General features: G+C 36.2%; 1 protein-coding gene across 2 annotated transcripts in view; it reads left to right on the top strand.

The window, feature by feature from the left end:
- Nucleotides 1-14,515, top strand: part of LOC127520458 (SLAM family member 5-like) — a 162,261-nt gene that overhangs the window by 145,122 nt on the left and 2,624 nt on the right. Inside the window, exons 1-3 of one of the 2 annotated variants that reach the window (XM_051908566.1) lie at nucleotides 9,989-10,141; nucleotides 10,581-10,895; nucleotides 11,103-11,396. The exons of the other annotated variant lie outside the window; for it this stretch is intronic. Of the exons in view, the coding sequence (XP_051764526.1) occupies nucleotides 10,096-10,141; nucleotides 10,581-10,895; nucleotides 11,103-11,396 (655 nt within the window). The 5' untranslated portion in view covers nucleotides 9,989-10,095. Of the gene's footprint in view, nucleotides 1-9,988; nucleotides 10,142-10,580; nucleotides 10,896-11,102; nucleotides 11,397-14,515 lie in introns of those variants that run through there. 2 annotated transcript variants of the gene reach the window in all.

Genomic DNA, 14,515 nt, shown 5'->3' with positions numbered 1-14,515 from the left:
ACATTCACTTATTATCTTTGACATATAACACAATTGATTGTGATAAATATTTTTTAATGTGTAAAACCATTAAATTAGGTACTGTTGCTCAAACTCCAGTCCACCCTGTTACCCTTTAAAATGTTAAGAAAATGTCCTAAATCACATGACTTTCTAGAAGTGACATCATTTTCTTTGAGGGAATTTACTCCAAGAACAAAGCATCAGTCATAAACTTTTCTCTCTTTCCCTCATTTTATAAGGCTTATCTAATACCATAAAACATAGCGTGTCCACCTGAACATGAAAATGTTTATTTTATTAAATGAAAATTATATAAAATATTTTCTAAATGTTAATCTTCTGCTAGCATGTCATTCTTTTCTAGCTATATTAATGGGCTATATTAGCTTAAAATGTCCACCCTGTTATGTTATATATTGCATTGTAACAGAGTGGACAGTTTCTACCCTTTAATTCTTAAAGGCCCAGGACACACCAAGCTGACGGTCGGCTGTTGACCGACATCGGGCATCATTGAGCGTCAGCCGGCCTGTTTTTGCAGTGTGTTCTGAAGGCTGTTCAGATTTTCCGTCATCTTACCTGAGCATTTCAATCCACAAAAAAAAAAAAAAAAAGTGGTAAGCAAGAGCTGCTTTGTTTATGGTTTGTATATCTGCAGTGCTAGTTTCGGTTTCCCTTTTTGAATGACGAATATAGACTATTGATACAAACTGATATAGAGATTTATTTCCTCACACAGAATGCACATAGATGGCAGTCGTGAGAAGAAGATACATTCAGCTTTCGCCGCCGCTAGTTCTTTTGATGTGTTACAGCCTTAAGAGTGAAAGTGACTACTACATTTTATTTATTTGTAATGCTGTCAATGTAAAATATTACATGAAATATGCTGTCATAGATAGACAAATATCTTTTTTTTTTTTTTTTTGGTGCATTTATGTCTCCACCAATGTCAAAATCAAACCTATGGCCTTGGATGATCGTGTTGTTTTACATGTGCATAAGCCTCTATCACTTGTTTCTGCTTCTTTTTTTTTTAGCAGTATAAGAAGAATGAGCTTAATAATAATGTAAACATTTACAAATCACGTTTTAAATAATGATTTAATAATGTAAAGCTTTATATGTGGGACTGTGCTGAACTCATTAAAATGTACAGTAGTGTCCAAGAGTGATGTGGGAAATTTGTTTTTAACGAACTACAAGCTTGATTAAACCCATTTTTTTTTACTTTTTTAAATATTTTAAGGGAAGAACAAAACACTAAACATGGTTAAGATCTGACAAAATTATTTAGCAAAAAAGGGGTTTTTATTTTAAAAAGAAAAAAAAAGCTCACAGGAAAATGCATACACTGACTACAACATAATCAGTTATTAATATTGTAAGGACTATACCGTCGGCCCAACGAAACGAAATCTGGCAGTCTGGGTGAAGGTATAATGCAAGGTGAATATTTCACCTTTAAGTAGGTGCTTGCTCATAACAAAAAGTGTATTTTTTTATAGTCACGAAACTGCAACTTGTTAAGTCAGTGATAGACAGAAATCAAAAGGTCTTCAGGTGACGTGCCTGCTGCTCCATTCATTCAGTTTGACCTATCCTGGATTTGCAGAAGCACCAGCCTCCTCATAATCTATTGGTCATAATGATTTCAGGAGAGTCCAGAATGAATCAGATATAACATTTTATTTGTCAGGTAAAAAAGTATCATGCCAATTAAACAATTAGAAGCCAATTCAGAAATAATAAACACATAACATCAGTTGCTCAAAGATACACACAGTGGTGGGTGAGTGTCTTCAGACATTCACCCATCTCTGCATGAGGGCAGAAGGTCCCAAATGGCTGCTCTGCCACCTTCCCTTAAATACCCAGACCAGAACAAAAAGATTTTAAATATTTACTACACCGACACCTGGTTTTGGGGGAGAGGAGAAGGTTAGCAGATATCTTGAAGAGACACCACCCAAAAAGGAGAACAGAGTTCTCATAAGTTTTCAATCTTTCTCATATTATAAGTGACTGCTGTGAAATTGAGACCATTTAAAATGACACCAGACATGAAAGTGAAAAAACAATAGATTCACAAGATACATCATACGTAGTACATATGCATTCTTAAGGCCAGGACACACATACCCGACGTCAAAGAACTAGCGGCAATGAAAGCCGTTGGTGTTGCCGCCTCACGTCGGCTGTGTCAGGGAAAAAATATGTGCTTGAACACACTGAAAAAACTTGAGCCGACTGTCAACTATCATGGTTGACAGCGTTGACAGACAGTTGACAGCGTGTTCTGTGCCAGCTTATAAAGGTAATAACTGTCTATTTAAGCAGATATATTCATCTATATTCTTCATTCAATAAAGAAGCTGTATCTGTGAGTCTGCTGTCTCCTCTTCTGTTTGTGACAGGATTAAAGCAGCATTGCTCGTTTATATCTGTAATCCCCAGGCAGGTAAAACGAACAAAGACATTGATAATGAACAGTGAATCTGATGCAGAAAGAACTGAAGTCATAAAAACACATTTCAAACTCACCAAAAGATGCCAGAAACACAAACACAAACAATTTTCATTCCGCAAATATGAAAAGACAAACTCTCCAAGCCTTACATCACCAAGTGCAATGCAAAGCGTCGGATGCAGTGGTGTAAAGCACACCGTCACTGGACTCTAAAACAATGGAGACGTGTTCTCTGGAGTGACCAATCATGCTTCTCTGTCTGGCAATCCGATGACCGAGTCCAAGGAAAACGGTACTTGCCTGACTGCATTGTGCCAAGTGTAAAGTTTGGTGGAGGGGGATTATGGTGTGGGGTTGTTTTTCAGGGGTTGGGCTTGACCCCTTAGTTCCAGTGAAAGGAACTCTTAATGCTTCAGCATACCAAGACATTTTGGACAATTTCATGCTCCCAACTTTGTGGGAACAGTTTGGGGATGGCTCCTTCCTGTTCCAACATGACTGCGCACCAGTGCACAAAGCAAGGTCCATAAAGACATGGATGAGCGAGTTTGGTGTGGAGGAACTTGACTGGCCTGCACAGAGTCCTGACCTCAACCCCATAGAACACCTTTGGGATGAATTAGAGCGGAGACTGAGAGCCAGGCCTTCCCGCCAACATCAGTGCCTGACCAAATGCGCTTCCCACAAACACACTCCTAAACCTTGTGGAAAGCCTTCCCAGAAGAGATGAAGCTGTTATAGCTGCAAAGGGTGGGCCAACTCCATATTAAACCCTACAGATTAAGAATGGAACGTCATTAAAGTTCATGTGCACGTAAAGGCAGGCGTCCCAAAACTTTTGGCAATATAGTGTATGTACAATTTAACACTGGGGATTTTATTTCAACATTAATTGCTGGTGCAAAAGTAATATTGAACCAACATCACTTTGTAATGTTAATTCAATAAATTAGTATTGATGCATAAACATTGTCATAACAGAGTTTCAATGATTGCTTGCTATCTGGGTAATGTACGTTTTTCAGTACATTTATATAAAAGAAATAGTATGTTTTACATGTATATGTAGTTTATGCAAGAAAATCTTTAAGACATACAAAAATAATAATTAAAAAAATATAAAAGTAATGTTTCTAGGGGTATAAGAAGAATGAGCTTGATTATCATGTAAACATATAAAGTATTAAATAATGTTATAATTATGTATTTTCCTCCAGGAGGCGCTCAACATAAATGTAATAAAACATGGAGAGACTCTTAAAACTCAGAGTGAGAAAACTTTATTGATTAATGCAAGCAAATATAAATAAGATGAAGATGACTGCGAATAACATAAGGTTTATTGAAATAACTCAGAACTAACAAGCAAGACAACATGTGAAACACAAACACAAAAACAACACCAGACCCTGAAGAGTAAACACAGAGGAACTTAAACACACAGTGATGATGAAGGAAGCACTGTCTGTGAAATCCATCAGCCAGTCCTCAGTTTCATTTTCTTCCAGCATTCCCTCAACCTCTGGTGTCGAGGCAGGGGTGCTGTTAATGGGGGTTCAGAGTATCCCAGGCATATGGGCCCAGGACGCTAGGGGGCCCCAAATCACGACTTTGGATTTTTTTTGTGTGTGTGTGTGTGATTTTTTTTTTCTTCTTACATACACAAAAACATTACTTAGGTCAGTAATCCCAACATAAGTCATGGGGAAGTCTGCTGACTTGACAGTTGTCCAGAAGATGATCATCAAGACCCTCTACAATGAGGGTAAGCCACAGAGGGTCACTGCTGAAAGAGCTGGCTGTTCGCAGAGTGCTGTGCCAAAGCATATTTATGGAAAGTTGACTGGAAGGAAAAAGTGTGGTAGGAAAAGGTGTACAAGTGAAAGGAATGACCGCAGGCTTGAGAAGATTGTCAGGCGAAGCCGATTTAAGAACTTAGGAGAGCTTCAAAAGGAGTGGACTGAAGCTGGAGTCAGTGCATCAAGAGCCACCACACACAGACGTCTTCAGGAAATGGGCTACAACTGTGACATTCCACGTACCAAGACACTTCTGAACCAAAGACAACGACAGAATAATCTTACCTGGGCTGAGGAGAAAAAGAACTGGACTGTTGCTCAGTGGTCCAAAGTCCTCTTTACAGATGAAAGTAAATTTTGCATTTCATTTGGAAATCAAGGTCCCAGAGTCTGGAGGAAGAGTGGAGAGGCACAGAAACCATGTTGCTTGAAGTCCAGTGTGAAGTTTCCACAGTCAGTGATGGTTTGGGGTGCCATGTCATCTGCTGGTGTTGGTCCACTGTGTTTTCTGAAGTCCACAGTCAACGCAGCCATCTACCAGGAAATTTTAGAGCACTTCATGCTTCCTTCTGCTGACAAGCTTTATGGAGATGCTGATTTCATTTTCCAGCAGAATTTGGCACCTGCCCACACTGCCAAAGGTACCAAAAGCTGGTTCAGTGACCATGGTGTTACTGTGCTTGATTGGCCAGCAAACTCGCCTGACCTGAACCTCATAGAGAATCTATGGGGTATTGTCAAGAGGAAGATGAGAGACACCAGACCCAACAATGCAGATGACCTGAAGGCCGCTATCAAAGCAACCTGGGCTTCCATTACACCTGAGCAGTGCCACAGGCTGATCGCCTCCATGCCACGCCGCATTGATGCAGTAATTCATGCAAAAGGAGGCCCAACCAAGTATTGAGTGCATAGAAATGAACATACTTTTCAGAAGCCTGACATTTCTGTTTAAAATATCCTTTTTTTTTACTGATTTTATGAAGTATTCTAATTTATTGAGATAGTGAATTGGTGGGTTTTTGTTAAATGTGAGCCAAAATCATCACAATTAACCCTTAATCGGCTCTTGGGGTCAATCTGACCCCGCTGACAGTTTCTAAAAAGTGTTCCCTTCATCTCAGGGACATGAAACTTGTGAATCTTCCTAAATAATCTATCTAAACATGCACAAAAAATCTGGGCTTGATTTGGTTGTTCTAAAGGTGTGTAAAAAAAAAAATCACGATTTAGTCCTTCGGGGTCAGATTGACCCCACATTGAAAATGAATGGGAAAATTAAAAAATGTACTTTTTTTTTTTCATTTCATTTGTCAAAAAAAAAAAAAAAAAAAATCCAGAATAAATCTGAAATGTTCTACATTTCCATAAAGGTCTGGTCCTAGACCATAAACACAAAGTGGAACGAACTTTCTATCTCATACACACACACACAAACACATACATGCGTGTGACTGCAACAGTGGGCATTTTTATAGAAATTGGCAAATAAAATCAACAAAACTGGCCTAAATCTGAAAAATTTTACATGCAAATAAAGGTCTGGTCCTTGACCATAAACACAACGTGGAACGAATGTTCTATCTCACACACACACACACACACACACACACACACATAAACACAAACATACAGTCTCTATTGACCTCTATTGGATACTTGTGGTCATTGCACTTTCTTTCTTTAACTATAATTCCTAAAGTTTTTCCACAAACCTGTAGATCAGGGATGGGCAACTGGCGGGCCATGTCTTTAAATACGGCCCGCTGGACCACTCGGATGATCAATTTTAAAACATTTGAAAAGCAAGTTATGCGTTCAGATTATGATAATACTAAATCAAACCAGGAGAGGTCGCTATTTCCAGCCGATCCCCGTATTATTTACAGCGTAGGATGTGCACGCTAATGTGAAAGTTTACGAAAATTAGCAAAAAATAAACGAAAAATTGACAATAAAAATCGTGTTTTCAGTCAGGATAGTTAACGGATTATCTTTTTACCAAGTTCAAGGGGTCACCAATATGTTTGGGGTTTTTTTTTGGAAACGAAATCTGTAATTAAACATTTTAATGTGAATTGCCATGTCACCATGCACTGCTCTCAAAATCCGCTTCTCCACAATCTGGCTGAACGGTTCTAAGAATGGTAAGGAACGGATCCAGTTGTATTTCCACTTGAGTCTGGTTCGGCACGGCACGATTACTACCATTCTCGGCCCGGAATTAGCCAACCGTGCCGAACCGTAGGCTACTGTTAGAATGTGAGTAGCGACGACGTCAATCAGAAACGGTCACTTGTCTGTTGTCTGGCTGCCAGTTTCTCCGTAGCTTGCTAAACGTGATATTTGAGCAACATGAACACAAATTAATCATGCAATTAAAAGAAATAACTGACCATCCTACATAACGCGGTCACTACATCGCAAATCGTGTGTAAAATATTGCGTTATTAAGGCAACGACTGAAGAGCTCCGTTACGGGCCGGCTCGGATCGGCACGGAATGGAACGGGAAAGCAAAGATAACGGTTTGGCCCGACGGTGGAAAAGCGGCTAACGAGAAGTATAAAAAAGATACACGACGCCAGAGTTGCACTTGTCTTAGACTTCACAAGTAAAATGCATAGTCAACAAAACCTTTTTGCCAAATGAATCACAGAAACGTATGCACTTAATTTGTTCTTATGCATTTTTAAAAATAGCATTTTGGTTCTTGGTAATATGTGAATGTGGATTATGGTCTTTTTTTTTTTTTTTTGAATAAGCCCTTTTTAACTTCTCTCTGAGGTAGAGTTGAAAATGTTCTCTAGGCTTATAATCAAAAATAGGAGAACTACATTGGTTTGTTGCAAATTTACAGATAATGCAATTGAGATGTTTACATTTGCTTGTTGGGGTAATATTGCTTGTCAACTGACAACAAAGTTCCCCATTTGTATCAGCATATAATTGCACATGTTTTATAGTTAATGAAATATTTAAAAACAAGATGCATTAATTATACATTAATTTCCCTTAATAAAAAAGTAAATTGAATAAGACGGTGTTAAAGGTGCGAGTGTGGATTAGTAATCTGGCCCCTTGGTATGAAGGAGAAACAATGTTGCCCCTCGTCACTATCGAAGTTGCCCATCCCTGATGTAGAGGATTCTTGGCCTTCACGTCACTTTCACCTTAAAGAAAAAAAAGAAATAGTGCAATAGTTGATGTTATATCTGCTATGTTTACGTTCACATGTTTATTACCCAGAACAAGTGCACGTCTATATGTAACCTGTTCACCACAGTGGCTTGCACACACACAAACAGATGACTATGTCCACTATGTAGAAAGGGTTGAAAAAAGAGACTAAAAATATTCAACATTTTAGTGCACCAGTGTCCTGCTGGAGAGGAGAAACATTCACAGACTGTGATGATGCACTTCCACAGTTTTTAACATCTATCAAAGTTTATGTATTTTTATGTTGTTGTTGTTTTTTTTTTTTGGAAGTGACTCTAAATTTGACATATTTCTCTCTTCTGACTGCCTTAATCAATCTATTTTTGAAAGTCGTGTAAACACTGGAATCCTGGAAGTGTGAAAAGAGTTCATATGGGGAAACAAACTCATTACATAAATGTATGTTATTCAGTACATTTACATAAAACAAATAGTAATCGGCCTACCCTTATGGAACAAAAATATATGGGAAATTTTCTGCAAAATATAATGTGATATATTACATAATACATTTCCATATATGGGAAACTAGTGCTTATATTTTTCAATATACTGCAATATATGCATTGACCATTTATGGCTATATATTACATTTAAAATATTTAGAAATGAAGACAAAAAGAGCATTACATGTAATATTCATAAAGTTTTATCCTTTATTGTGTACATATATTGCACATACATATTCCCATATAAATGTGAATGTATGCACACACATATACACACACATTCACAGAATGAGTGACAGCAGATTTTTAGTTCCCAGCATGCTTTGCTTCTGACTGTTAAAGGAGAATAAATGTTAAAATTAGGTGCTATTTCATATGTTTTTCTCAATATAGGGGGAGCTTTTCAATATATGAAAAGCGGCATTTCCTTATGTATTATTCAATATATTGTAATATATTAACACAATATGTTATTCTGTATATTTTCAAATATACTGTTAAATCATTTAATATATTGATTCATTCATAGGAAAATATATTTTCTTTGCGTAAGGGTATGTTTTAGATGTATATGTAGTTTATGCAAGAAAATCTTCAAGACGTACAAAAATAATAATTTAATTATAATTTATATATATATATATAGTGGCCTCCACAAGTATTGAGACAGTAAAGACAAAATTGCTCTGTTAGCTGTGGTGTCAAGACATCTACAAATATGATTAAAAGATTAATGAGGCAGAAGTACAGAATGTCACATTTTATTATTGGCTGTTTCAACACTAAATGTTTTACCAACTAATAAGTACAGCACTTTTGGACAGTGGTGTGATGTATCGAAATAATAATACTTCGTTACAGTACTTGAATATTTTTTGGGAGAATCTGTGCTTTACTTGAGTTTTTATATTTCTGTCAACTTTTACTTTTACTCCGCTACATTTCCTAAATAAAATGTATACTTTTACTCTGATACATTTTCCCAAAGTATTTTCGTTACTTACTACAAAATAAAGTCGGAGGAACACAGATTGGTGGGAATTTAATCCCATAGGATCCCATGGGTTTATATATCTGTCAAAATGTCACGCCAAGATTCGAACCGCTTCCTGAACCAGTCAGGCGGAAGCGAGGCTTCAGACGTCATCAATGACGTCACTGGTCTAAAGCGATACAAGCCTCGATTCCTAACTTCACTGAAAACTTCCGGGATTTCTTGGCACGCTCCAAAGCCTCGGCACAGAACGTAACATCACATGTTGTTGCTGGATCTCAAGCTGTAAAATCACTCCAATCACCAATACTAAAGTTACACATCAAGCATATGGTCAGAGATTTAGACTCTGAATGACATCAGGCCTGTCGCCAAGGCGGGGCATTAGGGGGCAGTGCCATCATCATCAGATTTTTAATGTCTTTCTATATTCCTCTTCCTCAAAGAGTGAAATCTGAAGCTCCATCAGTGCTGTATGGAGTCAGTTTGAACTGAGAACAAGAGACTGTAAAAAAAACTTTTTAGTTATGTTAACTTAAACAAAATGAAACATGAAAAACTCTTTATTTCAGCTAGTTGACAAGGGAACATGTTTATTTATCTTGATGTTTTGAAATAAAAATGAATGAAAACTATAAAGGGCCTATAAAAATCAAAAACTACTAACAATAACAACAACAAAAAAAAATTACTAAAACTTTAACTAAATTTAAAATAAAAATAATAACAGGTTCAAAATATTAGAAATGTATATTCAAAATATTATTATGATACTGAAATAACACTGGTTTGAGTCTCACAGGATCTCATGACAAGATTTAAATGATAGTTTAAGACTCAACAAAGGAACATTTTAACTTCTCAACTTCACGGGACACTTTTGAAAATAACACCATCGAACATCATCTATGGGAAATTGCAGCCTGGAGCTTGAAGTGACACTTCAGAGTGTGAAATTATCAGCAGAAAACAAGCAAACAAACAAACACTGATGGTCACACACACAACCACACTGTCAAAGAGGAGCAGTTATTTAAGCTGATGGTAGTTTCACATCACTTTACTAAAACTCGCTCTCATCTCAGCTCGTCTGTCATTTTATTACTGAACCAGTTTGAAGAGTTTGTCTTTTCATATTTGTGGACTGAAACCGTTGAAGATGTTTCACCCTGTTTTGTTCTGTTTGTGTTTGTGGCGTCTGGTTGGTGAGTTTGAAATGTGTTTTTATTGTTTCTGTTCTGGTACCATGTAATAAATTACTGGTTGAATTAGTTAGAGAAGATTAACATTCACTGTTAGTCTCATATAGAAATAATTAAACTGTGATTTTACTGCCAGATCAAGTTTAAATTTAGGTCTATATTCAGTTGTTAAGGATAGATTCAATAAATAAAATAATATATGAAGCTCAGATAATCAACAGCATTGGTTTGAGTGTGACATTAAACATTAAAGTGTCTTTTTATATAGTTACTGTTCCACATATAAATCTATTTCTCTTTTCATTCATCATCTTTTGTTTTTGTACTGCTGCAGAATATTATTAACTTATTAACACATTTAAATGAATAAAAGTATTTTAGTGAAGCTTCATTAAATCAAGTGATTTTAAAGCTTTAATCTGTGAAAAACTCTGTTCTTCAGGTGGGTTTTTTATTGATGAAGTGACTGTGAATAAAGGAGATTCAGTCACACTCAAAATGTATTTTTTTGAAATTCTGGATGATGATGTGTATCAGTGGTTTGGACCTGAACACACTTTAATAGCTGAAATCAATAAACAGTTTGACAGCTTCACTGTATATGATGATGTTCTTGATGGGAGATTCAGAGACAGACTGAAGCTGAACAATCAAACTGGATCTCTGACCATCACAAACACCAGACCTGAACATACTGGACCTTATCAACTAAAGATCAACAGTACTGTGATCAAGAATTTCTTTCTCTGGGTCATTGGTGAGTTAAATATCAGTTTCACCTGTTTTATATTTTAATCAGCACAAAGATTCAATTATTAATCCAAATTCCATTTTGCTTCTGTTGTTTAATGATGATATTCATTTCAAAATTAAATTTCAAACCATTTACTTCTGTAAATGACTGTTTCAATCTGTGTTGAACCCTGTTTCTGTTTGTTCTCCATGTGTGTGTTTGATGATACAGTTAAAGTGTCAGTGAAGGAGGGAGATTCAGTCACTATGAACTCTGATCTTACTGAAATGAAGGATGATGATGAGATTCAGTGGAGGTTTAAAAACACTTTAATTGCTGAAATCAATAAACGGGCCGACAGCTTCACTGTATATGATGATGTTCTTGATGGGAGATTCAGAGACACACTGAAGCTGGACAATCAAACTGGATCTCTGACCATCACAAACACCAGAACTGAACATGCTGGAGATTATGAACTGAAGATCAACAGTGTGAGGATTGAATGCATTCTCACTGTCTTTGGTGAGTTAAAAAAATGTTTTCATCTGTTTTTTTAATGACAAAATTGAAATTAATTCATACACCATTTTGTTTTTGATGTTATGATATTGTTTATTTTAAAATTTAAATTTTAAAGTATTTAATTAACAAAAAAATGTTAAGGTGCTATAGCACCACTGCCATATGAAGAACCCGTTAAGCCCCTGTATAGTTCTTTAAAGGTTCTCTAACTCTATCTTAGTCTTAGTTTAGTTGGGCAAAGGATTGAAAACGACATTAAAATACACTGTAAAAAAATTAAAATAATAATAAACAGTAAATGCATGACAGCACAGGGTGCCAAAAAGTTTACCTTAAATGAAATAACAGTTAAGATAGTTAAAAAAAGAAACAGTCAATGACTGGCTGAAGCGCTCATACTGAAGTGCTCATACTATGGCCACAATGTGAGTTCACCCCAGCTAGACATTTTATTGGATGTGGACTCCAACATCGCTCAGATATCAAATTCTGGTTGAAAATGAAAACTGGGTTGATGTTTAAACATTTGTTTGACGTCAGGCTCCAGCGTCATTAAACAACTTCAGCTTCACTTATTACAAACCAGATCGACTTTATTTCTGTCATGTGTACAAAAGTTCATATTGAGATTAACAAAGATTTAGATGTTGCTGATTAATTGAAAATAATAGTTTGGTTTGGTGTCACCATCATTGTGATCAGTGTTAACTTTAGTTGGGCAATTTGACTCTTGACTTTTTAATGCTAGTTTTTCTCTGGATGGTGTAACTGTTTGTTATGGCAAGAGCAGCAAGAACAAATGTGACCAAATTATGTCAGCTACTTGATGATGAAGATATAATCATCATGTAGTGTTCTGATCAGCTGATGTTGTCTAGACTGTCATATATGTTATTAGTTTCACATTATTGATTATAGTAATATACCTGCAGCATGGGATTCAGCAGTATTTCAATAAAAAAATCTTTATGATATTAATAACACACAAAACATTTTGAGCTACTGCTTCACTCAAACATCAATAATCAGCATATAAATCTCAACAGTGGTGACATGCATCATGCCACAATGCATCACTGATGCGTTTCATATGATGCACTTAGAATGCATTAGCCTCGAGTAACCTTATTGCTTTTATAAAACGGTTACCACAAATGCAAATATTAAAGCCAAAAATATGCATCAATGCTACTTTCATGAAGTTAAACCAGTAAATGCCTTCCTTCCACTGGAAAAAATAGTCCCTGACCTCAAATAAAAACAGAGTAAGAACCTTTCTCAAACTTTTTTTTTTTTCAAAACAAAATAACTGATATTTCCTCACACAAATACAGCTTATCTCTCAGCATGAGAAAATGTTCGTTTCTGTTGCAGCGAGAATGTCGCTCCAGCGCTTTCTTTGATTTAAGTTTGGTTAGTGGTGTAGTGGGTTGGTACGTCAGGTAATCACGTAATTATATAGACACAGGTGAGATTTCAGTTTCCTCGTGGCATTGCACTGATGTGACCTGTTTGTTTGTGTTGTGTATCTTCCTCACTCCTCTGGAAAGGTATGTTTGTCAATTTTAAAGTCGTTTAGACAAAAGGGAATTATAAATTTAGAATATGGGTGTATGTGGGGAAACTAGATAGCAAGCAATGACCGAAATAATGTTAAATCAATGTTAATGTGTCCAGTAACCACATTGAATCAATATCACTTTTGCACCCGCAATTAATGTTGAATAAATGTTGAAATCTCAACAAAAAATCAATGGCAATGGCTTTGAATCAGTTACAATGTGTTCAATATCATGCTTGCACTCTCAGAAAATAAACCACACTATAACTGACTTAAAGCCACACAGCCTGAAAAAAAATAATAAATTACTCTGCTTTATGAGGCTGAAAATTCTATCACTCAATCATGTTGTTTCTGGTTTTCTTTGCAACAAATGATGCGTTTTGGTAAACACTGTTACAAAGACCACAAACTCACGCAAAAAGCCAAGAGTCGAACTGCCCAACTAAAGGAAACACTGATCACCAAAATGGTGACTAAACATTTTCAATAAAACATCAACATCTAAACCTCTGTTAATTCTCAAAAAGAACTTCTGCTGAGATTTTGAGAGATATATTGTCTTCTTTTATCTTCAGTTGATTTCAGGCTGTGTGGCTTTAAGTCAGTTGTAGTTGTGTTTCATTTTCTGAGAGTTCAAACATGAAGTTGAACCAACATCACACTGTAACATTGATTCAATGCCATTGCCATTGATTTTTTCAACATTAATTGGAGGTGCAAAAGTGATATTGATTCAATGCGGTTAACGTTGACACATTAACATTGATTTAACATTATTTCGATAATTGCATGCTATCTGGGTAACTTAACTCATTTTTGGATTAATGTGATTGTTGTTTCATGTAATTTTAGATTAGTCGTGTGCGTCCAGGCATTGTTAGTGATGTGCATAGATATATGTGCCCATTAAGCATAATGACAGTTCTGGTCTATGTGCTTGAACTACTTGTTTGTCAGACACTAATATTTTTTAAAATCTCAACGAGAGTAAGACTGAGGCAATTTTGGACCATTAGCTGTCTCTGGCATCTTAAATCAAGCGTTGGGCTTAGCTGCTCATGTAAATCCATCTGTTAAAAATGTGGGTGTCGTCTTTGACTCTGCCCTGTCATTTGATAAGCAGGTTAATGCAGTAGTCAAATCAAGCTTTTTCCAGCTAAGAGTACTTAAAGTTAAAAACTTTTTAACCCATTCTGAGTTTGAGAGAGTAATAAATGCATTTATATGCATTAAACTTTATGATTTTCAATAAAACATCAACATCTAAACCTCAGTTAAATTCTTAATAAGAAGTTTGTATGAAAGAAATAAAGTCAGGCTGGTTTGTAATAAGTGAAGATGCTGAGATCTAGAGGGATCTGTTAAGCCAAGTTTACACTACAGGACTTTAAACATCGGCAGATTTCTGTGCTGTTCAGACTACATGACTTGCTGTGGAGTCCTTAAGTCGTTGTAGTGTTCACACTACGTGACACTACGTAAATGATCCGCAACAAGGGGTTACACACTACACGAGCTGACAACAACTCTGTCACCCAACGACTTTATTTGAAAA

This window comes from Ctenopharyngodon idella, chromosome 10, assembly GCF_019924925.1.
Source record: "Ctenopharyngodon idella isolate HZGC_01 chromosome 10, HZGC01, whole genome shotgun sequence".
NCBI classification, from domain to species: domain Eukaryota; kingdom Metazoa; phylum Chordata; class Actinopteri; order Cypriniformes; family Xenocyprididae; genus Ctenopharyngodon; species Ctenopharyngodon idella.
The sequence above is the reverse complement of the archived record's forward strand: the minus strand, read 5'-3'. Positions and strand labels throughout refer to the sequence as shown.